A 25167-nucleotide genomic window follows, 5' to 3' on the forward strand; every position below is an offset into this window, starting at 1 on the left:
TGTTATCATGAGATCAGTTGAATACTTATTGTTTATATGTCTGACAAAATAGCACAATATAACTTTGGTTTGCATATAAATGCCCTGAATAACTCAACTGATCCAACAGCAGCTCATTCAGAATGAGACAATTTCAAGAGACACTTTAAACATGAAGTGCCTGAAAGTAAGGGGAGTACAACTGATCATCTCATCTTGAGCAACAAAGCTTATTCTATCAGGAACCCTGCGGTGGTATTTATTTTTGTTACAGTCTTTTTTCCTGGAGCCCAAAGTCTCCAAGTGAAGATGGAGAGAGTTTTAACGGGAAGAACTTTACGTCTACAAATAAACTGCTTCAGGGCAATGTTTCAATGGCATTCAATTACTATGGATACTCCCATTCACACCATTATACAAAGTCATTGACAGGATATATCACAAAGGAGGATCATTTTCCAATCCGATATGTCCACTGACAATCCATTTTATTTACTGGTCTCACAAAGAGTGTTTCAATACAATGTATGGCCTTCAGTATGACTATCAGGAGACTGGCACATGCATTCTCTGGGTAGAAGGTTACAATCACCCACAAATCTTTCACTGCCGATTGACATTTAGCTTGGACGCTAATAATTCTGCATTTTCAGGTTTTGGAGCACTGGACATATCGAACACCTAAACTTTAAAGCTTCAGATATCTGTGTTTAACACAGAGAGAGCATTCTGGGCTTGGAAGCCACAATCAGTGCTATGAACAGGAAATAAAGTTAAGAAAAAGCTTTGACCTGATGCATGAGCACTTCAGCTATGTCAAATTAATTAAATTTCAGTCCTGACATTTTGCTACACATTTTAACTTGATCAGCCAGATTCAGAACTGTGACTTTTCAGTACAGTGTAAAATCCCAAATTCTTGTTGCAATTATGTCAACTACAATGGGGTGGCGGGAGGGCAGAGGGAGTGACATTGGATGTGTTCCTCATTCTGTGACCCAAGTAACAACTACTGTATCTTTATTCTATGTAACAATGGCAACATTTTAAAGAAAGGTCCTCAGAGAGGATTCAGGTTATTCTTATATTCATCTCCCTCGTTACAAAGTTGTATGATTCCGTGGAAACGTTTTTGCATAACTGGAGTTCCGTGAACTCTGCCTCTTGTCAGTGATGGATTCTGCCACAGTAATGCATATGTGATTCAAGCATGAGACAAAGTGAGGCCTCGTTGGCCTATTCCGGTGGTTTGACATTAAAGATTCCAAGGCACTACTTGAAGTACAGCAAGGAGTTTTCCCAGTGTCCTGCCCAACATTCCTCTCTCAACCAATACCACCAAATAAAATATCAACTGGTCATTCATTTCATTACTTGTGGGATTTTAGTGACGCACAATAACTGGTACAGTTGCTAACACAACACCAGGCACTGCACTTCAAAAGTAATTATGTGGTGCACTTTAAGTTGTTTTGATGCAATAGGGTATTATTTAAATGAAAATTTATTATTATTATAATACAGTGAGACTTTACAAAATGATTGTCAGGCTAAATAAAATGGAAGGCTTTGGCCTGGATTTTAACCGGGGCCTCATGTTCAAAATGGTCAGGGCCTCACGTTCAAGGAGATTCCTGACTGACCACCCACCCCGAACATGCCATAATGGGGCAGGCAGGTCACTAACATTACAGTAGGGGGGGGTTCGCACTGCCGCCATTTTTACTCACCTCAAAACCGGCATGGAAGTGTCTCCTGCCCCAGAGAGGCGGGGGCCTACTTTACATTCAAAAGTCGTGGGCCGATGATATAATTGGCATTGCCACACAATACTGCCTCAGAAAATCGGGAGGACGGCATAGGGCCAAACCCAATAGCCAGGCCTGATGGGACTCAGCAGTGTGGCCAGAAGATGTCACGGTAAGTATTTTTATTTAACTTTTGTGAGAAATCCTTGTGAGCCAAATGCTACTGAGGCCCCGGAGTGAAAATGGTCAGTGCCTCACGTCGAACTCTCCGCAGGAGATTCCCGGCCAACAGCCCGTCCCAAAATTGCCATAAATTAAAATTGAGGCATTAATAATTTTTTTCTGTTTGTATGTAATCCAGGGGGCAGAAATGTGTCTTTTTGGCACAATGTCATCACGACCCTGAAATTACTTCCCTCTTTTGGCAAGTTTGTGGTTTAAAATGAGAACACTGGCATTTTTCAAAGTGGATTCTGAGGCAAGACCTGTTTCTGCTGGGTGTCCCACTGTAACGGCTGTTCTGTAGTTTCCATTGCAATTTGGGGCATTCCAAGTGGGCACTCACTGATGCTGCTGGAAGCTCACTGGCATGTGCTAAAATGAGGAGCATAAGAGTCCCCAAATCCAATGATGTGCCTTCAGCTGCCTCTGCCCTAAGCTCTGGAATTCCCTCCCTAAACTTCTCTGCCTCTCCACCTCTCTCTCTCTCCTCCTTTAAGAGGGTCCTTAAAACCTACCTCTTTACTGTCCTAATATCTCCTTATGTGACTCAGTGTCAAATTTTGTTTGAAAATCGCTCCTGTGAAGTGCCTTGGGTCGTTTTATTACGTTAAAGGTGCTATATAAATGAATGTTGTTGTTGTTGTTATGCTCCCATTGCACCAAGGGTAACTAACAATAAGTTGAAAGAGGTGAACCTATTGCTAGCATCAACTGAGTATGGTGGGAGTTACTCACTTTGGAACCTGAAGCTTGAAGATATTGCTGAAATTACAAAAGAGAGCAGCTCCGTAACACAGGACTCTGTGCTCTACAGACTGTTCCCAGGGACGCACACTGAGACAAACATCAGCTGTTGCTGGAAGACCATCAACTTGGTGAATGATGCCCTTCGGTCTGCCTGAAACTTTCTGATCTTCCAGTGCAAGGAGCTGTCCACGACCGAGTGTTGCAGACTGGCATATTCCAAGGTCCAGGACCACGTGCTGAGGGATGCACTGAAGCTGGGTGCGCCCGTTGCAAAGACTCTATGGGGAAAGACCACACTTTAGGGCCCTCCCGCCTTTGTATACCAAGGGGCTGGAATCCGAGTAAAACTCCCTCGGGCCAAATGTGTAATTACAGCATTTAATGTAATGTACGGTATCTGAAATCGGTAATCTGCACTGATTATAATGCAATGAGGCACCCGAGAGCGTCATGAACTTTATAAGAGCTTATAAAGCATTTTATTTTTGCCTTGCTCCCGGATTGAACTGGCCTTGCCTCTGACAGCCTGTGGCTGTGAAAGCGATGACCACACACAATTTTTATGCCACAGGCTCATTTCAAGCAGCCACAGAGGATCTGTGTAATATCGGTCAGGGTGTCGTCCGTGTATGTAACCATCAGGTAACTGACACATGTCTTAGGAGAATTCATCCAATTTGGCTTGATAGGGCCATCCAAATTGGTCTTGTAGCTGGCTGCCCAAAGTGCAGGGTGCAGGGAAGGGGTGGTCGGACTGGCAATCGGGAGGGAGGGAAAGATCACAGGGCATAAGGCTTGGGGTCGTAGGTCTGGGGTGGGGGGAGTGGCCGGCCGCAGGAGAAGGTTTGCTTGAGGGGCCGGGGGGAGCAATCCTGCTCCTCCTGGCTCACAAACAGTGCTATAAAAAGCACTTACCTGCTTGATCTGGCTGCTCCAGTCTTTATTTCGCTACAGGGTTTCCCGAGCCCTGGGAAACTCAGCCGGCCAGCAGGATGATGGGAGCCTGATTTAAATATTATAATAAACTGTCCTGCCTCTCGAGAGAGGGACACAGACACGGCTCACACCCTGTTGCCGTAAATTTGTGACTGGCTGGGGTCGCATTACGCAATTTTTAATTTTTAACTGGGGGATGGGTAAAATTCCGCCCCTCCCACCCATATCCTGGCATTTAGATAACAATTTCAAGACAGGAGGAGGAGAGGGGAGAAAACTGGCAATAAAGGAGGAAAAAGTGCTGTACTTGTCAGTAGAACATGACAGCCTGTCTTCTTTCACTGTTCTTTTAGTGTGGGCCATCCCCACACCTCCACTACTCGCCTTTAAACAGCCACCCAACCTCAAACAAACCATCGTTCGCAGCAAATTACCCAGCCTTCAGGAGAACAGCGTCCACGACACCACACAACCCTGCCACGGTAACCTCTGCAAGACATGCCAGATCATCGACACAGATACCACCATCACACGAGAGGACACCACCCACCAGGTGCACGGTTCATACTCCTGTGACTCGGCCAACGTTGTCTACCTCATACGTTGCAGGAAAGGATGCCCCAGAGCATGGTACATTGGCGAGACCATGCAGACGCTGCGACAACGGATGAACGGACACCGCGCAACAATCGCCAAACAGGAGGGTTCTCTCCCTGTCGGGGAACACTTCAGCAGTCATGGACATTCAGCCACCGACCTTCGGGTAAGCATACTCCAAGGCGGCCTTCGAGACACACGACAACGCAAAATCGTCGAGCAGAAATTGATAGCCAAGTTCCGCACCCATGAGGACGGCCTCAACCGGGATCTTGGGTTCATGTCACACTACACGTAACCCCACCAGCGAACAAATGTTATCTGTTTTTAATATAACGGGTCATTGACTGTCTTCCTGATCTCTCTCTCTTTTTTTGTTTTTGGGGGTTTGTATATTCGGTGGCCTTTTTAGGTGACACCTTTCTGTCTGCTCACTGTGATTGCCTTGGCAACGGGCAGTAATCACCAGGCATTGTTCTGTGATCTTAAAATGCAAAGGATTCGAAAATGTTATTTCCACACCGTTCACCTGACGAAGGAGGAAGCCTCCGAAAGCTTGTGGGATTAAAAATAAAATTGTTGGACTATAACTTGGTGTTGTAAAATTGTTTACAATTGTCAACCCCAGTCCATCACCGGCATCTCCACATCATGTTCTTTTAGTTGAGGAGTGGAGGAGGGGAAAAAATGTCTGGTGAATCTCACATTCGTTGAAACTTACTTGCTATCTGCCCAAGCCAGTCTTTGAATCTATGTATCAAAATGTAGACAACAGGCAGAGTTCCTTTTTAAAATTGAATTAGGAAAGTAGTTGCTTGATTTATTGGTGTAATTATTAAAACTGCACCCAAGGAGTCGCCAAAACAGGCATTATAAATTGTATTACACAAAGCATATTGCATGAATCTGCTTTGGGTTCTTTTATATATTATTAAATCCTAGCAGGGTCAACAAAGAAGGCCACCTTCTCTTTAGTGAAAAACTGTTTTGCAAACCTATTTTGTTGTTACTTGGGAAGGGAGCGGAGCCAGAATTAGCATGGGCCATCTGATCAAATTCAAGTGAAACTTTAATGTGTTTTGACAAGATCTACATTACTACACAGTGTTTGTAAACAGATAGATTGGCTGAGGCATAGAAAGCAGTGGATATTTGTTAGAAGAGTAATGTTGAGTTGGGAAGGAGTGGGGTGCTCCAGGGGTCCATGTTGGGACCCATGTTACTTCTAATTCACATTAATAACTTGGATTCAGGACTTCAATACAAACTGATCAAATTGGCAGATGATACCAAACTAGATGGGGCAGCTGAATCGGCAGAGGCAGCTAAGGACCAGCAGAATGTGTTAGACAAATATGTGTAAGTGGGTGGAACAGAGACAGATTAAATTTAATATGATTAAGTATTGTGATCCAAGAAAATTGTGTAATATGCGTTCTCCATGAATGTGTGTGGCCAAACAAATACCTTCAGTAATTTAACTAGCGCTGGTAATTGAGGCACAAGGGAGACATTCAAGTCCTAGAGGCAATGCAGAGAAGAGCCACAAGGCTAATCCTCTGCATTAGAGGAATAAATAATTAGAGGATCAGAAAAACTTATGGTTTTTCAGTGTTTACAGTAGGTGACTGAGGGGGGGCTGCAGAGAAATATCAGACAGTAAACAATGTTAAAAAGGTAAATCCAGAACAGTATTTCAGACATTAACATTAGGTTAAGGGGGCACAGGATTGAAACTTGCAAAAGGCAAATTTAAGGCAGACATCAAGGGGGTGATTTTAGGGGGCAATTGCAGGTGCTTTGGGGCCGGGTGGGCTCCAATAAATCACAGAAATCCCGTTCCGATTCGGAAGCCGGCTCCAATCCGCCGACTTTCGAGTTTCCCAGGGGCCCACCTGTGTGCGCGCAGGCGATACGAAAACGGAAGTCCCGCTAGCTCGACAGTTAAAGAGCCAAATGTACCTCATTGAGGTGTTTAAGGCACTTTACCTGTGACAGATGAAGTACTTAGAATGATTTTTTAAACTTACCTGGGCGGCTTGCCCACCGCTTCTGATTCACGCCTGGTGAAACCAGACGTGAAGGGCCGGATCAGGGAAAAAGAAACAAAATAAATTAAATAAAAAAACATAGACGGAAGTGAAAACACTAAATGAACCTACCTTTGCACCCTGCTCCGATGTCTGATGTCCCCCTCTTCACCCCTTGGGTCCCCCCAATGTCCCCCTCTTCACCCCCCGATGTCCCCCCGATCTCCCCCTCTTCACCCTCACCGATGTCCCCCTCTTCACCCCCCCCGATGTCCCTCTCTTCACCCCCCCGATGTCCCCCTCTTCACCCCCACCGATGTCCCCCTCTTCACCCCACCGATGTCCCCCTCTTCACCCCCCCCGATGTCCCCCTCTTCACCCTCCCCGATGTCCCCCTCTTCACCCTCCCCGATGTCCCCCTCTTCACCCTCCCCGATGTCCCCCTCTTCACCCTCCCCGATGTCCCCCTCTTCACCCTCCCCGATGTCCCCCTCTTCACCCCCACCGATGTCCCCCTCTTCAACCCCCCGATGTCCCTCTCTTCACCCCCCCGATGTCCCCCCGATGTCCCCCTCTTCACCCCCACTGATGTCCCCCTCTTCACCCCACCGATGTCCCCCTCTTCACCCCCCCCGATGTCCCCCTCTTCACCCTCCCCGATGTCCCCCTCTTCACCCTCCCCGATGTCCCCGTTTTCACCCTCCCCGATGTCCCCCTCTTCACCCTCCCCGATGTCCCCCTCTTCACCCCACCGATGTCCCCCTCTTCACCCCACCGATGTCCCCCTCTTCACCCCACCGATGTCCCCCTCTTCACCCTCCCCGATGTCCCCCTCTTCACCCTCCCCGATGTCCCCCTCTTCACCCTCCCCGATGTCCCCCTCTTCACCCTCCCCGATGTCCCCCTCTTCACCCTCCCCGATGTCCCCCTTTTCACCCTCCCCGATGTCCCCCTCTTCACCCTACCCGATGTCCCCCTCTTCACCCTCCCCGATGTCCCTCTCTTCACCCTCCCCGATGTCCCCCTCTTCACCCTCCCCGATGTCCCCCTCTTCACCCTCCCCGATATCCCCCTCTTCAACCCCCCCCCGATGTCCTCCCGATCTTCCCCTCTCCAACCCCCCTTCCAGTCCAGCAACGGATCTTCTACTCTCCCCCCTCTCCGTCTTCCGTTCCAGTGCCGGATGACGTCTCATTCTCTCTCTCTTTCTCAACCCACCCCACCCCACCCCCCCCCCCACCGTTGCATTGCAGCTCCTGATGGCAGCCAGACTGTCAATCAGGCTAGCTGCCGGGCGCAAAACCCGGAGAGGACGTTAATCACCATCAATCAACGTGCGATCGCATTGAAAACAGTAAATTTGGTTCATGTGGGTTTGCCATGCGCACCTTCACCTCCCCCCCCCCCCGCTGCCAACCCGCCACCATTGTAAAATCGAGCCCCGAGTCATTCTTCTTCTAAACGAAGAGTGATCAACACATGGAATGGACTTCTGGGTAGAGTAGTAGAGGCAAAAAACCTGGAATATTATATGAAGCAGTTGGATGCTGTGATGAGGGACTGGAGGCTTTATCTGGATGGATGGTTTGAATGGCCTTCCACATCTGTGCCAGTCTTGTAAAATGAAAAAAAAAAGTTTGCTAAATACTTTTTAATGAGGTCTGTGCCTCTTTAAGTGTTTAGTTTAAATTCAGTACCAAAAAGAAAATCTTAAATTCTCTGGATTTCTTAACTTTGTAGAACCGGAAGCATGAAATAGTTCTTTGCATGGTCTGGTATGTATAGATCACATTAAGTGAACTCTTCAAATGTGCATTGTTTGTTGTTTTGCTCAATACAACAGATGTTTTCTATCATGCTTCTTAATGAGCTCATGTGCTAGTCCGAGAACTGTTAGTGCTGCTGGTGTGCATCAGTGGAAATAGTTCAAATGTCAACTGTGGCCTTTTCTCATTCCTTCCTGGTGATCTCATAAGATTCAAGCAGTCATAGCCAAAGCCATAAAACAAAATGACAGGAAAACTGCTTTGGCAAAACTCTGCGTTCATGAACTTGCTGTGCCTTCGGCAACACAATCCATGAAAGGAATGCATCAAAAAAATGAAAACATACCCCAAAACTTTGATAATTTTATTGGCGATGGGCCTGTATTTGAAATGTCAGATATTAGCTCAGTGCCTGAGTGCGATCAACTGCTAACTGTAAGGGCAACACAACTAAACACAAGATCATTTGAAATTGCTACCATACACTAGATATGTTACTTTTAGACATGATGCTTTGCAACACTAGATCCTTTTTGATAACATGCACAATCAATATTTAAATAGCACTGACTTTGTGAAAAGGTGTTTGGGTAAACCTTTCTTTTGATTTGGGTTGGAAGCAAAGACGGAAGAAGCATTTGTCATTTTTTCACGGGGAAGATGCTTGTGATACGGTGATGTATTTCAACATGATTCATGTCATTTTGTCATGTTCTCAGAGCACCTTTTTTCATGAAAAAGGTGCTGTGAGAACGTTTGTTTACAAATGTACCGTGTAATGACATATATTGCAGTGAAAAGCATCACTGGGTCACTTGTGTGATGTCACTGTGACAAAGATGATCCACGACTTCTATGGCTGTTTAGAAAAAAAATTGTTTGACAAGCATGTTCTACACAGAGACTGCCTCTTTAATTGTTTGAACTAAAATCAATACTGTGCTCTCTGTATTTTTCAACCTTGTTGAACTTCAATGTATTTTAAGTAAGTGTTGCTAGACAGTGAACAATATTCTGCAATTTTACAGCTCTTCGCCAATAACAATAATATTCAAACTCTTTTCTGAAGAGGCTACACAGAATGGATCTTAGCTGGAGCAGCAGTAGAGGTGCTAAAATTAGTTCAGTGTCCTGAGCTGGGAGCAAACAAAAATCAATCTGGCTTTCAGCTCCTAATCACTATCCAGTGTCCCTGTTGGAAAGTGCACTGTGTGGATCTGGATGACGATGGGATTGGGTTTGGATATTATACCCTTCATGGTTGAGTAGCCTTCCAATACCCGCTATCCTGGCTTCCACAATAAAAATGGCTACTTGGGTGGAGGGTGCCAGTGCCCATGGAACCAGAAAGTGTGTTCAGAAGGGGAGTGGCAAAAATTGAAGATGTTAAAAGGTACCTTGTGCAGACTGACCAACTAAGTTTTAAAATTCAGGAAACTGTCCCTTTATCAGAGAAGCACTCTTTCTCTTAAAGCTGGTCAAATTAAAGAATTACTGTCAATATGCTGTTTGTTTCTTTTAAATGACAAGGGCACAGAGTTTAGCATTGCTTTTCATTACCTTTCCATCACCAAATACGACTTAACTTCAGGGACCAGTTGATAATGTAAATTATCATTGTTAAAAACTCATGGAACCCCTGTACCATAAATACCATCTAATTCTGGCCTTTTAAACTAGAAGAATGGCGGAATCCTAATCTTTTCTGTTTTCCTCTAGTAGGACCATTCTCTCAGCAGCCTTAATAATCATAATTTAAGAAAGTAAACAGGAGGTGCTATTATAACCAGTGCAAGATAACATGTTCTAGCTGCTTAAGGTTTTATTTCCAAAATAACAGAGCTGGCATTGTTTGGGAGAGGGCAGCTAATAAGAAAGTGCAGATTGACAAGGCAGAATTTTTGTGATTTTAATTGTTTCCGATAGTTCTAATATTCTGATTTTAAGACTTTGGGGGATAAATTCGATAAGGGTCTGTTTTGGGTGGTGTTAACGCCCCACGCCCGACAGACCCTGGGCAAGCACGACGCAAGTTTGGACCCAAGGGAGCACTTACCTGCAATCGGCGTTCCTTTCCAGGCCTTGCACGTGGAATCAATGCAATTCGCACTTTCCACCACCAGAGAGAGCTCAATCTCTTAAAGGGAGGATGTTTCTTTGAAATCTCTTAAAGGTAGCTGGTACCTGTTACTTGCTGAAAATAACAGTCTACTGTCTGCATGGAGTCTGAACAGAGATCAGACATCGCACATGTAAAACACAGATGCAGATCCCATCCCTATGTTTACACACTGATGAGTTATGTTAAAACATTGAATAAAGTTTGCGCACTACTAAATCCCATATACTCCAAGCTGCACACCAGACCTCACCAATCTGCCGATCTGAGTTTGTACCAGGCCTGCGAGAGTGCGTGCACCAAGGTTCTCTGCTGATGCACTAGAGACCTTGGGTGCAAGAGGTGGACAGAAGGAGGGACATCCTATATCCAATGGGGGGGGGGGGGCAAGAGGCCCTCCAGACATATACTCAAAAGACAGTGGGAGGCAGCAGGGGACGAAGTCAATGCCAGGTGCACAGCATCACGAACATGGATGCAGTGCAGGAAGAAGTTCAAAGCTTTGACATGAGTGGGCAAGGTGAGTGAGGTCAACTGTCAAGTGGCGTCTCCTACCAACTGCACCACGCACTACACTCCCCCCCACCCCCCATCACCCACATACCAATAAACTCTTTCTATCAGTACTCAACTCTTCCAATCAGATGTTTCTTCTCACCCTTACACATTAACACTGTTTCAAGCTGCTCACCTACATCTCACAGGCCACACACACTGGCAGCTATTCAACTATGACAGGCACATCACCCAGGCACACATCCCACTTGCAGGAGAAGGTGGCGCATATCAAGAGGCAGCAAGTGACCGTGACATTTAGCCCCTCGAGCCTCTTCCACCATTCAATGAGATCATGGTGGACCTGTGACCTAACTCCACATACCTGTCTTAGCCCCCTATCCATTAATACCCTTGGTTCACAGAAATCTATCAATCTCTGATTTAACATTCACAAGTGAGCTAGCATCAACTGCCGTCTGTAGAAGAGTGTTCCAAATGTCTCCCACCTTTTGTGTGTCGAAGCATTTCCTAACTTCAAACCTGCACGTCCTGGCTCTAAATGTTAGGCTATGTCCCCGTGTCCTGGTATTCAAGTGTAGGAGACCTCCAAAAACAGCTACAAATGTCTTGGCAGCCAGAGGCAATAATACAGCCACTAACCTGTAAATCCTGCATGGTCCCTTAAATAGCGCTGGTGGGGGGGTCCTCCAGGCACTCTAAGACACGTTCAGATGGTCGGGGTTAAGACTGTGCCTTGAGTTGAGCGTAAAGTCCCAAAATGGTGTCTATCACTTTAAATCAGCGTTGCAAACTAATTGAAGCCATTTTCTCCCTACTTTACGTGATTTCAGCGTTCGTTAACTGCGCCTGCGCAAACTCCTATACCAAGATGGCATCTGGCGCACGTCACGAAGGAAACGTGCGTGCACGTCCAAGACACTATCTCGGATGTTGGAGAGGCCGTGTAGCGCTGAAACAATGGGCGCTACACGGCCCAATTTAGCGCCTTTCTTATCCTGACTTGATTTTGTAATAAATGAACAACCTTCATTTAACGGACTTCAATATTTCAACCTAGAGATTATTTTTACAAGCAATCCTTTTAGTGAATCAATCAAGCAGACACTGCAAAAAAAATCAGTGGTACGTGCGTCTTTTGCAATCGCAGCACTGATAGTTACAGACTCCCCAATTGAATGAGAGGAAGGGATACAGAAATGGAAATGAAACAGATTCAATGTTAGCTACAAAGCAAAGTTACCACACCAGGACCTGAAACAGCTGCACCACAAATCGGGTATAAATGTGTCCCGAATGAGAAAATGATTCTTACTTTTTAAAAAGATATCTTCCACTGTTTCCTACATAACTGGAAGCAGTAATATTTCTTCCGGTATAATATTGTAAAGACATTCATACTGAAGAGCCGCCCGATGCAAACTTCAAACGGACCTGGAAATGTGCGAGCAGCCCGCCACATAAAACAGGTGAGAGGCAGTCCAAAAATGCGAATCAGGGTCCTACACCAGTTGGCGGAGTGTACGCTGTGCAGTTCTGTGTCCGTTTGTACCAGGAAATGTCTAATTTTGTTTTTTGGTGAGTTCACAAAAAGAAGTCGGGGCCATTGCCGGCCCATCTGAGGCTCCTCCTAGGATCACATCTCTCTACCCCCCCGCCCCCCGGTTCCCAACAGTCAGCCAGTCAACATTGTGGAAGCTCACCGATTTCCCACCCTCTCAGAGCCGGCATTTAAATGAGGCCCGCGACTCAAAAAGCCTCAGGACTCACATCGGCAAGAACAGGTACGGCTGCTTTGTCCACTTCACGTCCGTTTCCGGAGCAAGTCGAAGATCGGTCCCACCCCATAGGCTGTGAAGAAATCCTCCAATGGAAGAATTTCTGTGATGTGGCTGCTTGTGTTCCAAAACTGCCCAGTTTACTCTGCCGGGCAGAATTGGGAACTGGCGGCACTACCAAAAACACTGTTGAGTTACTCGAATGCCACGTTCACGACTACAGCCCCTATATTTACAGGGAAGCGGGGAGGGTGTGAGAGCGCATGATTGTGGCCGGGAAACCCGGAATATTGCATAATTCACCATAATTAAATAAACTTGATCTCTAAACAATAAAGTTGCTAAACTTCATGCCTGCCAGTGTGAACAGAAACTGTATGTGATAATTCTCTGACTGCATGAAAGCAAAAATTTGAAGGGTTGGAGTGGCAGAAAATACAGTTATGGTACAGACAACTAAATATAAATCTACGGCATGTATTCATGATGCAGAGCCTCCCAAGGGCACTCTGTGGCTATCTGCATCTTACACAAGAGTTGAAGGCATCTTGCTGCAATTCAAAGAAAATAATAGTTATGGAAGGGTTTGGTACAACTTACTGCTGGTTGCATAACATATGGTTGATGAGGCATCCATGATGTACTCTGGACCTGTGTGGAAAATAAACCTAATTAGCAAAATAAATTAAGAATGAAATGAGTGCATCAAAGACTCTAGCACACCAATATTCATTAGTTTAGCATAGAGGATTGTGTGGACCTCTTTCTACAGCTGAAAAGACTAGAGTTCTATAAGTTGGTAGAGCCTTGGAAGTGTGTTTGTAAATTGGAGTCAGTATCACCTTAACAAACTAGTTATCTGACTTGTGTTCTCTTTATATGGTAGCAACAATATCTGCATCCATATGGGAAAGGTCCATACAATACAGCAACCAGGAAACCACATCGCTGTCCTGTATGGTCATAGCTGTCCCATATTAACTACTCTTCCAGTCTGAATGTGACTGCCCTTTAGTAGTAATTTAAGAGCAGTAGTGCGAATTGGTGAGCAGTTTTACACTCCCTCCCTCACCAAGGAACTGGATTGAGACTGCCCAAGTTTATTTCACAAAGCACCATGAGAGAGAAGACATTCATCCAATCAGTCTGACACTGCGGAGCCCACTGCACCAGCCTGAAAAGACAGCATTCTGGTCAGTTCAAGATGCGCATTCAAACTTAACTGAAAACAGTTAGTCTGATTGAAGATACTTGAGACACTTTAACGCATGATGGGGTGCCAACAGATTACCACCTTCAGCATGTCAGCAGTGAAGCTGCAATGGAGCAGGGAAATGACCTTTCAAGGCTGTGAAGGATCAGAAAATTAAATAATGGCTTAAAGTGAGATAAAACTGTTGTGAATTTTTAAGAATTCAGCTCAATTCGAAGAGACATTGTTCACATTGACCTAGTATAGTTTGGGTCACCCGGACACAAGGGAGATATTTGAGCGTGGGAGGCAGTGCAGAGAAGAGCAAGAAAGCAGATTCCTAGTATCAAATGGCTGAGTTGTGTGGAAAGATTGGAGGGACGTGGTCATTTCAGCCTCAAAAGGAGACACCTGGGAAGTTATCTTATACATGTATATAAGACAATAAACAGTATGGAAAAGGGAAATCTGGAAAATTACTTTAAACTAAATTGGAAGAATAAGACAAGGAAACAAAGGTTCAAACTAGTAAAGGCTAAATTTAGGACTGATAAAGAATGATCAATACATAGAATGGACTTCCAGATAGAAATGCAGAGACAGAAACCCTGGAATAATTTAAGAACCAATTGGATTCTCTAATGGGGGAAATTTAGGGTCTTTTTGGATGGAGGATCTAAGATAAGTCAAATGATCCTCTTCATTTGTAATCATCTTTTGATTTTGTGACCTGTTCTTGACTGGTACAAGTGACCAGAAATGATTGCATTACATCTGCTTGCATAGCAACATCTCTATCCTGAGCCCTTTGTTGTTCCCAGGTGAGACATTTCCTATCCTCCTTATGCCAGATCTCAGCCTATTTGCTATTTTTTGAGCAGGAGCCCGTGCATATCAAATTGTGTTACATTCACAGGAGAAAAGCAATAAAAATGATTGAAGTTTACTTTTCATTGAAATTGCAAGCCCAAATATCCTTTCTTTTTAAAGAATTTACTGTGAGCGATGTTATTGTACGAATGCTTAAGGTGCTCATCTGGAATTCCTCTCTCTCCTACTTTAACAGTTGATTTGATATGAGCACCTGAAATATTCATAGGATAAAATCACTCTCAGCAATTTCCTGTTTTAAATCTTGTTCCATTCATGTGTTATATGTCCCAGCTTGGCTAAGACAGCACATTGTAGTCAATCTTTGGCCACTTTCATCACTATAATAATATTCCTTATTATGCAAAATGGAATGATCAGACTAAGTTAATCTTCCATGCTAACTTACATGTTTTATTAGGTTCTCAAATTATTATAACAGAAAATTTCCCATTTAAATAATGACAGTGTAGAGACATAAACAGTGTCATTCATTGTGCAATGATAAAACTAAACAGTTAGAAATACTGGGGGTGAATTTGTGCAGGGTTCTTCCGATTTCTCACTGTAACTTCTGCAGAAGATCAGTGGAAACCCTGAGGAAATGGTATAAACTGCTGTTTATACCTTTCTCCATGGTTCTCAATCAAGTTCTGCCTAAGTTATGCTGAAAGATCGGAATCCCCCCATAGAAATTGCAGGTGACTATTTTAGAATGCTGGTGCCTTTTTTCTCTGTTTGCTTCAACTTTTAACCCTAATATCTCAGTTGCACCACCCAGCGATGGCAAATTTCTATTTGTGCAGTGCTGAGGACTGTTTGGTAAGCTGTTTATGTGAACTTTGCACCCTGCCCGCGCCGTGTTAAAATGGGGACTTTAGCATTCGAGAGCAGGGCCTAGGGTCTGAAACTCGTGTCTTATCATTTTTCTCATTGTATTGACCTAGTCCAGTCATTAACAAGGATCAGTTTGGCTGCAACCTAATTCTGAACACCATTTTATTAACTTTCTAGTCCTGTTAAGAGAGCAATTCTTGAATGGTAAGGTAAGTTGATCAACGAAGATAAGTAACCGTACTGAAAACACCTGAGCTTATTCTACCAAGGTTTCCAATTTGGACAGTTTCACATGTTAATAAAACCTGTCATAAAATACCTGGGAATGTGTTACTCCATGTAGTGCCAAGGCTTTGCCTGGATCTTCCCACAGATCCAGGCACCATGAATAAACTGTGTTTTGTCTATTTGTGATTTTGGTGTGATTCAGGGTGACCTATCAATATGATGAACAACTTATTACCACATTTGTGTAGAGATAAGAATGTGCTATGTTGTATTTCATGATATAAATGGAGTTTGGTCCTACGTGAATAAAGTTATTTCACTCTTCCCTCTCCCTCCACTCCACTTATCATTGTGCATTGACTAAGTAAAGTACCAGGCGATGGAGGGGCAGCTGCGCTATTAATGCAGTGCCCCGGTGCTGTCAAAGATAGAATTTAGCCCAGTAGAGAAAGTTACAGAACTTCATGGCCACATATATAAAAGGTTTGGGTGATTAAAAGCCAATGCTTCAATGATCCTTTCATACTACAGGTTGGTGTGAGGGTAGATTTCATGAAAAATGTTTGTAAGTCCTGCACTATAGCAGATCACTGAGATCTATAATAATGACAATTAAGAGGAGCTAGAACATGAATACCCAACAAACACAAACAGCAATTAACAGTAATGTACTAAGGGCCCCCAATTTTAAAATGTTTCTGGTCTTTCTGTTGTGCTGGCAGTTACATGTTTCCACAAATGTACAATTTAGAAAGGACTCAAAGAGAAACTCTGACTTTCACATCCCTGTGGGATTATCCTAACATGGTGCATTGTGTGGCGTGAAAACTGTAAAAGTGCATGGACATCTCTATCATCCAGAAAAGAGTGGGAGAGCGGTGACAAAATACCTGCTTGGTAAGTTGTCGAAGCTGCAGCTCACCAATGAAGGCCAACAACTAGGAGAGGTATCCAGGAGCTGACAAGGGAAACTGTAAAATGGTCTGAGTAAGTTATGTCAGAAATAACTTGCAATGTCTCTCACAACATCTGTAAGGGATTCAACTGAAGCCTCTGGATGGTGGGACAATAAGAAGTTTGAAAATAGAATGTTTTGAACCTCAATTCCAACATATCCAACTTCTCCTTGTGGTCCTACTTCCAGACAGCCCCAAGTAGACAATGTTTTGACTAATTTGCATGCATCAAATAGCCTTACAGAAGCAAAAAACAATTGGAAATAGTCCTTGTGTACTTAACGGCCAACAAAATAATGGGATAAAATAAAGAACATGAAAAATTCTCCCCTACCTGATATGTTGAAACAGGAGAAGCAGCAATGAAAGGTGTGATAGATGTTTGTGCAATCATACGATTTGTTGCAATACTGTATGGTGAAGAATAAAAACTGTAGGAAGTAAGCACAATATTAGTTTAAGAAAAAAATTTCCAGCTGGCATCATTCCCTTTCCAACTTCTACTGTGCTGTGTTTCTGAGCAGGCAGGTCCGTAAGGAACACATGTACAATGGCTCATTGTGGAACTACGTAGATCAAAGGTCGGGTAATCGTGACATCTCATATTTAACAACGTTCAGGCATATTATTTAATTGTCAAGTTGATTGCTAATATGTGCCTTAGAGGACACCATTGTTCTCTCTGAAATATGTACATACATGAACATGTTCTCATGTACATACTTGTGTTGTATGCACAGTTGCACCTTCATGTTTCTGGAAGCAGTATAATCACCAGACTTTCCTTGCCAAAATCTGCTGCCTATTTATTACCCACAGTAGAAAAGCACTGGACTTAAAATGGATTTTCCACATTGTTGCCATCCCTTCCCAAAGCAGTTCCGTTAAGCGTGTACACATATATTTTTATATAAATATAAATTTTATGTAAAGAATATGATTGTATTATTTTTGTTATTATACAAAAACATTCTGACATAGTGGACAACCACAAGTTGAGGGGTGGGATACATTGCTACAGTTCAGCACTTAAAATGTGTTGTGGCAATTCCTCCAAGACTGTTATAAGATAAATAATACATCATTTTGAAAGTACTATACTGTACCAGAAGTAGATGTGAATTAAAACTTAATTATGAAATTGTAGACACCGCTAACTGGAGCCACTAACTGAATAGAATCATCCTTTTGTGTGCAAGCACTTGTAAAGGCTATTAGGATCAGATGGCTTTGTGCCAAAAATAAAATTCTCCTCAAAATACTAAACGAAATAGCTTATTTCTGTATAAGTGAGAGATGTTAAGTGCATATCAGACAAATAATAAAAATGACAAGGATTGCTGGAATTGGGCTCAATGCTTGTTCCGGGAACGGAATCTTATATTTATTAAGAGTTAGCAGTATTTGTTCAATAATGTTATTACATACAGTTTGTAAATGTTAGTACTCTGACTGGTCGAAGCAGCAGTCTACATTGTGAATGTTTTAATGTCAGTGTGTGGCTGTGTATTACATTCGGAACTGCTTTAGGGGAGGAGGTGGTAATCTGAGGTCCTTCTAACACACCTATAATTTATAAGAAGTAAGCACAGATCTCAGGAAATACTCACCCATTCTGCATAGCAGCAGTGGGGTCATAGGTTAAAGCCATTCCAGTCTAAAAAAGGGAATTGCAACAATTTTAAAATAATGAATCCTTAAATAACTAAACCATTGTCATTATTTATTTCATACTGTCTAAATTGAACATTCTGTTTTGCAAGAACATAAAAATGGTCGATAGTTCTATTAATTCAAACGATGTATCGAAGCCCCATTACTGGGCACTTTCTGGAACTAGTTGTTTGTACTGAGATTTTAAAACAAAAGTTCTTTAAAGGAAAATTATCCTCATGAGAAAGTGTTTGGCAAACATTTGTTTTTGGCTGTGAGGGAGAGAACCAGGAGAACCGTGCATCATTTCCACTGAGACGTACAAGCGACACAGTAATGTCTTCCAATAAGATTTATGTCATTGTGTTATACTAGGAGCAAATGAAAAAAGGTTGGTCAACGTGGTTTTTCATGAAGGTAGTACTTTTATAGGGAAATCCAGTGTCAAATTGGTGAATGAGTAACATTGTGTCACCAAACAGTACTTTCACCTCTGATTTGTGCTATGAAAATTAAAAATTTCATTAAGACTGTAAAAACCGATGATGGGTTTTGCCCATCCTGGCAGATGTTTTGTTGTTTTATATGTTGTTGTTAGAGCAGCTTGATCACCCAAGTGACAAGGATTTTAGTTTAAATTCTGAATTGTTTCCTTGGCAAAAAGAGATCAGGACTCCTGTCTTAAATATAGAGAAGAGTTGGTTTGCATATAAGTCCTTTCTGAGGCAATAAGCATGTTTTGGCAGTAACCAGTTGTTATACATTTAGTTACCTTAGCTATAACCTAACTATTAGCATGGCTTTTTCTGGTTTTCCGCAAAGTAATTTACTGCAGAAGGTAAGTTAAGCCACAAAATGAAACATAACATGTAATAATGAAAATACACCAGCTTAACAACCAGAAACTAACCACGTGACTTTTGTTTAAATGTGACTTAGTTTACACTGACAGCAGCAGAAAGAGGATGGCAAGCCAGACTGCACCAATGCACAAGGCATATTTCGGGGAGCAGGACACATTTCACCAAAAGAATTCATTAAATTCATTCATTGCCTACATCAAGTGGATGCTGAAATAACTGGGCTATGACCGCCTTTAAAAAAAATGATCAAAATTTGAAAAACCAAGAGGGATGCAGGGACCTGTAGAAAGCAGCTGAATAACCTTGAAGGAGAACCAAAGGTTAAGGCACCTCATTGTAAAAGTCTATAAAGGGCAGTGGTGAACCTGCGATACCAACCAGATTATTGACTGCTACCAAGTTGTCAGACATCCATTCAGTAATTATTAACATTATGCATTAAGTCATTTTATTCATTCTATTAATACATCAACCAGATGTAATGTAGACCAGTATGATGTGTGTGCCAACACATTACTGAGCGTATAAAATACATTTGTCATGTCCATCACCCACATTATGCACTCCATAGAGTTCTGTAAGCAAAATGTTGCAGTCTGATGAAAAAACACTTCCTCAGATGATGCACAGTCCAAAGTAATTCTTTAATATCCACACATTATCCTGACTTGGACATATATCGATGTTCCTTCATCGTCGCTGGGCTGGGTCAAAATCCTAGAACTCCCTACCTAACAGCACTGTGGGAGCACCTTCGCCACACAGACTACAGCGATTCAAGAAGAAGGCCCACCACCACCTTCTCAAGGGCAACTAGGGATGGGCAATAAATGCTGGCCTTGCCAGTGCGCCCATATCCCAAGAATGAATAAACAAAAAGTTTATAAACTGTGATATTTTGTTAAGAATGACTGTTTTCCTATAACTTCTAAAGCTCTTCCATGTTTGCATCATAGTTCCTCATTGATGATGAATTCCAATAATTCTATGATTCATAAAACTTTCACAAACAGGACCGGGATAATTTTGTGAGTGTCTTCTGCCTGCATGAAGTTTTGCTGGATTAGAGTGAGAGTCACAGAATCAGCTCTATTGTGTTAACAGTCTGAATTCTGGCCCATGCTCCTGTCTGGTGTCAAAAAGTGAGAGTTTTTAAACCTTACATATATACTACTCATAACATGTATTTAACATGCAAAAATACTGTGGAAAATTAAATTGGCTTAGCCTTGTCCTTTAATAATTGACTCAATCCCTTAGTTATTGTGTGATAATACATTAGCACTGTAAAAAATTAGAATGTAGTAATTATGCTAAAAGTAGGGCTAGCACAAAAATAAGTGTTCTGCTATCATTTGCAACAAGGCAGAATATATTACCTAAGGAGATTTCATATTTTCAAAAATTTGCAAAAATAAGGTCAACTTTTACAGAATTCCATTTCTGCACATCATACCAGTAACCCATTCCAGTGAAGAAATCCATTCAGCCTGTATCAAGCCTACTGATAGCTCTCTTACACACCGGCGGTACAAGCTGGAAGGAGAAGGATGGCTGCTGGGAACAGGTTTCTATTCCAATGATGGCTGTGCAAGTATCTCACAGAGTTCCTCACAAGGCTCATATTATAGATATAATCATCTGATAATTGAAACCGGCAGATTTCTGGTCATTAGGTATTTAGAGGATTATATTCTGAACTTCATGCAGTAAAGCCTCTTCTACTACCCAGGTGGGAATGCTGAAATTTCTTAAATGTAGCAGCAAGACATGCCACTGCTGGTAAATTAAGACACCCAAACAGAAATTATGTGTCATTATTAAAATCTACTGGCGCCTTTAGGCACTTTGCATTTGCTAATGGTATCAGATGTGGAGGCAAAGGTGCAGGAGGAAGTAGAAGCAGCTTCATTTCACAGAAGCTGTTTATTTTAGTTAAAAAAATTGATACAATGGGCTGGAAATTGCTTTTAAAATAATGTTATTAAGGGCGAAATCGAAGAGCGAGTTCTGGCGACCGCACATGCACAGTCAAACATGGAAATCCGGAACTTGCTTTTCCTGGATCGCCGGTGACCTGAAAGCTTCACGTTAAAGGGACCTCGCTGGCTGCAATCAACGAACCAGCACCAACTTGCTCTCCTGCCCAGCTGGAAACGAACTAATCTCATTTCAAAACTGGTCCGCTGAGTTTTTTAGATCTAAACTAAGTTTTAACAGCGTGGTAAATATTAATGACTGCCAAACAATCTCTCTGGCACTAAAAATTACCTTTTAAAAATGTGGAATCTCATTACTCCTGATTTTAATTGTTTTTGGACATTTAAAAAAAATTTAAAATTTAAAAATTAAGTTTTAAAAAAAAATCTTTGTCACTGTCTCTTTTATCTCAGTCTTTTAATCTTATCCTCTTTATCTTGTGTCCTCTATCTGATTTTGTAGTACATTTACTAATCTTATTGGATACTTCCTGGTTCTTAGTCTTCATGGTTTGTGAATGAGTTTCACTTCTTGGTTCTGACAGCGAGGCTTGCTTCAAGCTGATTGGTCGAGTGGACAGAGAGATCCTTTCCTCCTCTCAGAAGAGCCTGGGAACGACCCCTGAACTTCCTGCAGCTCTCAATTAAAGCAAGTTGGCTCCCAGAAGAGCAGCGACAGGCGACATCTGTTCGCCACTCAGAGCAATTTCCGGCCCAATATCTTTTCTTCAGTATGCAGTCAGTGCTTCAGCACCAATGAGCTGAACTTACACATGGTCCATAATTGTGAAATCGTTCAATTAAATGCCACAGGACTACCGAAAACACCTCAACAATGAGGATGGCCTAAGGAGGGTTGACTTCAGTGTACTTCAGTGTACAAAGGCCCAAAACACATTGAGAAAGCTCAATCTCACCAGGGGGAAAAGAAATTGTTTTCTCCAGCCAAACTCTAGTAAAACTGCCTTGGTTAATTCTTGAGGGAAGAAACACCCCAGCAGTCCAGTAAGTGTTTAACACTTTAATTTTCCTGTTGAGTAATCCCTAGTACAATAAAATTAGCTGGAAGACTCTGCTTAAAATGTTTGCCTTACTTGGTAGGATCAGTGTTGTGAGGTAAAGCAAAAAGCTTTACTCGACAGAAGAGTGGATGAAAGAATCAGGAACAGAAGTCAGCATGTCTAATTCATAGAACTCTGGATTTTCCAGTCATTAAAATTGGAAAACCAAGAGTGCAGTGAATTACTCAATCATTATTCAACCAATTATTCAATCCGCATTCCGATTAAGTGAGGCTTCATAGTGGGAGCACTTTATTTAGCACTTTATTGTCTCAAATATTATTGTGCAGAAAGTGCTTCATAAATATTCCACATCAGCATTTAACCTGCTTGCCTGCATCGTGCCTGTATTGGTGCGCTTCCATTATAAAGTACATAATATCCTTGTTGCCCATCTAAATGGCCATGACTATCTTACAGGACGGAAATGAGATATGGGAGGAACCCACTGGAGAGGAAGAGACATCCAAATCCATTATACAATTGCCATCCAGGAAATAGGAATCCACACTGTGCTGCTGAGTGGTGGGAATACATATCACTGGATTCTTCACAGGGCTATCTCTAAACATATAGGAAGAACACCAGCAGCAGAGGAGCTTAAAGGACTGCCACACAAGTCAGATGATTTGACACCTCCCCCTCCAGCTCAATATCCAAAAGCCTTACAGTGGAGGGAATGGGCCTTTGTGAGTAGGTTATTGTCAATATTATTACCAGTGTACAGCCTGGGTATATCCACACATAAACTGTCATGGAGAGACTGCATAGTAGTATGAAATTAGGCCTAATACAGTTGTTAGGGCAGATAGTCTCTCTAGTCACTCTGCTCATCACATTGATGCAAAACCAGTAAGCACCTTCCATATTGCCCAAAGATGCAGCTGTTCAGAGCTTCCTTGAGTCATCTGAAGGCCTCTCAGTGGTGGTTCCAGGGCAGCATCTACTCGTCATTTAGCTGAGATGCTGCCTCCCTATCTAGACTGCTCTGTATAGCATCCTATAATAGGACTTTCCATAGCTCAGCAGCTAATTGTTTAGAAATCTGTAAACAGGAAAAGACAACTAAATCTTAGTTGTGTTATATCATGGATTCTTACCATAGACACTAATATCAACAACTGACATTTGTATAGCGCCTTTAATATAGAAGAAACATCCCAAGGCTCTTCGCAGAGGTGTAATTAGACAAATATGGTTGCCCTCACAAAGAGGGAGATATTAGGAGGGGTGACCAAAAGCTTGGTCAAACAGGTCAGAGGAGGAGAGGAAGGTGGGGAGGCAGAGAGGTTTCGGGAGGGAATTCCAGAGTGTGGGGCCCAGATGGCTGAAGGCATGGCCACCAATGATGGAGCGAAGGGAGGGGGCATGCAAAAGAAGCCAGAGTTAAAGAAATGGAGAGTTTTGAGGGGTGGGGGTTGTAGGGCTAGAGGAGATTGCTGAGATAGGGCAGGACAAAGCTATGAAAGGATTTAAATGAGAATTTTTAATCTGAGGCGTTGTGGGACTGGGAGCCAATGTAGGTCAGAAAGGGCAGGGGTGATGGATGAGTGGGATGGTGTGGGAGAGTTTAACTCATTTATTTAAGCAAGTTAACGCTTCCATTAAAATAGGAGATAAAAAATTAATAATGTTGCATTAAGTGCTCAGACAATAAAATTACTGACAGCAATTTCTACCCTATATGTCTTTTATACTTCACCTGTAATACTTTGCTAGTTGTTGAAGTAAAAGATGTTTTTTTTCTTCTCACTTATGACTCCAGTATCTTTTTTATGCATGTTCAGTTTTCCAGAGTGAATTGGAAATGTGAGTAGGTAGAACAATGGCAGATAAAATTTAATACAGACAAGTGAAAATTGTTATGCATAGTAATGAGAAATAGACAGCACGTGTGCTTCATAAATGGTGTTGAAATAGCTAAGGATGAGGCTGAATGAGTCTTAGGAGTCTTAGTAGATTCAATACTAAACACGTCGAATCAAAGCAGAGCAGCAATCAACAAAGCCAAAGGATGTTGAACTACATAGCCAAAACAATAGAATCCAAGTCAGGGGAAGTAATGATCAAACTTTAGTGTTCTGGTCAGACCGCACCTTGACTGCATCCAGTTCTGGTCTTCAAGAAATAAGAGAGACATTCAAGTGCTGAAGGCAGTGCAGAGAAGAGTCATAAAGCTGATCCCCAGTGTCAGGGGTCTGATGTATCAGACTGGAGAAACATGGGATTTCCTGCCTAGAAAGGAAGTGTCTGAGGGGGGGGTCTATAAATGATATTGAAAAAGTTAACCTAGAATATTAATTTAAACAGTTGGAGTGGAACTAGGGTACATGGGTTCAAACTAGTAAAAGATCATTTTAGCTTTGATATCAGGAAATTCTTCTTCACACAAAGAGTGAACCATATGTGGAATATACTTCCAGATAAAATAGTGGAGGCAAAAACCCTGGAATTGTTTAAGAAACAATGGATAGCTACAACTGGTTGGGGAAGATTAGGATCTCTCTAGGTGGGTAGGAATTAAGATGGGCCGAATGGCCTTCCTCATCCGTAATTATTTACTGATCTTGTACATTAGGTCCATAATGGCTGGTCACCCTCCCGGGTATAATTACAATGGTTTCATAAATGTTCAGCGAAATGCGGTACTATTCTGTCCTGGGAGACCTGCTAAATATTACGTGAATGTCAAGGGTGTCTTGACTTATGCAATTTCCAACATAATTATGCAAAGCTTCTATTTACATCCACATATATTATGTGGATTCAGAACACCACACCAAAATATAAAGGTAAAAATTCCACTTGGCAGAAACAGTTCTGCCAGTGGCAAATAGATGAGAAAATCCAAATTTCCCAAACTCACCAAGCTACACATTGTGTGCTGCACAGAGTTGTGTACCTGGTTTCTCACCAGTGTTGTTTGCTCTGATGCAGAATGTGCTTCATTATATGTTGAAAAGGCATTAGGACACAGCTCTTAACTTTCACTCTTTCCCGACAAGTTCTCAATCATCATTAAGTCCACCCATTTAAAGTGGGTATGAAAGGCCACTAAGGCTATCACTTGCTGGGAAGAGAACCCTTAAA

At 42.5% G+C, this 25167-nt stretch overlaps 1 protein-coding gene across 6 annotated transcripts in view; it reads right to left on the reverse strand.

Annotated features, from left to right (window-relative positions):
• Positions 1-25167, reverse strand: part of rbms3 (RNA binding motif, single stranded interacting protein) — a 1271925-nt gene that overhangs the window by 66522 nt on the left and 1180236 nt on the right. For all 6 annotated transcript variants that reach the window (XM_068002709.1, XM_068002716.1, XM_068002698.1 and 3 more), the window contains 3 exons: positions 18132-18178; positions 16856-16952; positions 13039-13089 (listed from right to left, as the gene is read on the reverse strand). In XM_068002709.1, the coding sequence (XP_067858810.1) occupies positions 13039-13089; positions 16856-16952; positions 18132-18178 (195 nt within the window). The remainder of the gene's footprint in view (positions 1-13038; positions 13090-16855; positions 16953-18131; positions 18179-25167) is intronic.

This window comes from Heptranchias perlo, chromosome 2 (assembly GCF_035084215.1).
Source record: "Heptranchias perlo isolate sHepPer1 chromosome 2, sHepPer1.hap1, whole genome shotgun sequence".
NCBI lineage: Eukaryota > Metazoa > Chordata > Chondrichthyes > Hexanchiformes > Hexanchidae > Heptranchias > Heptranchias perlo.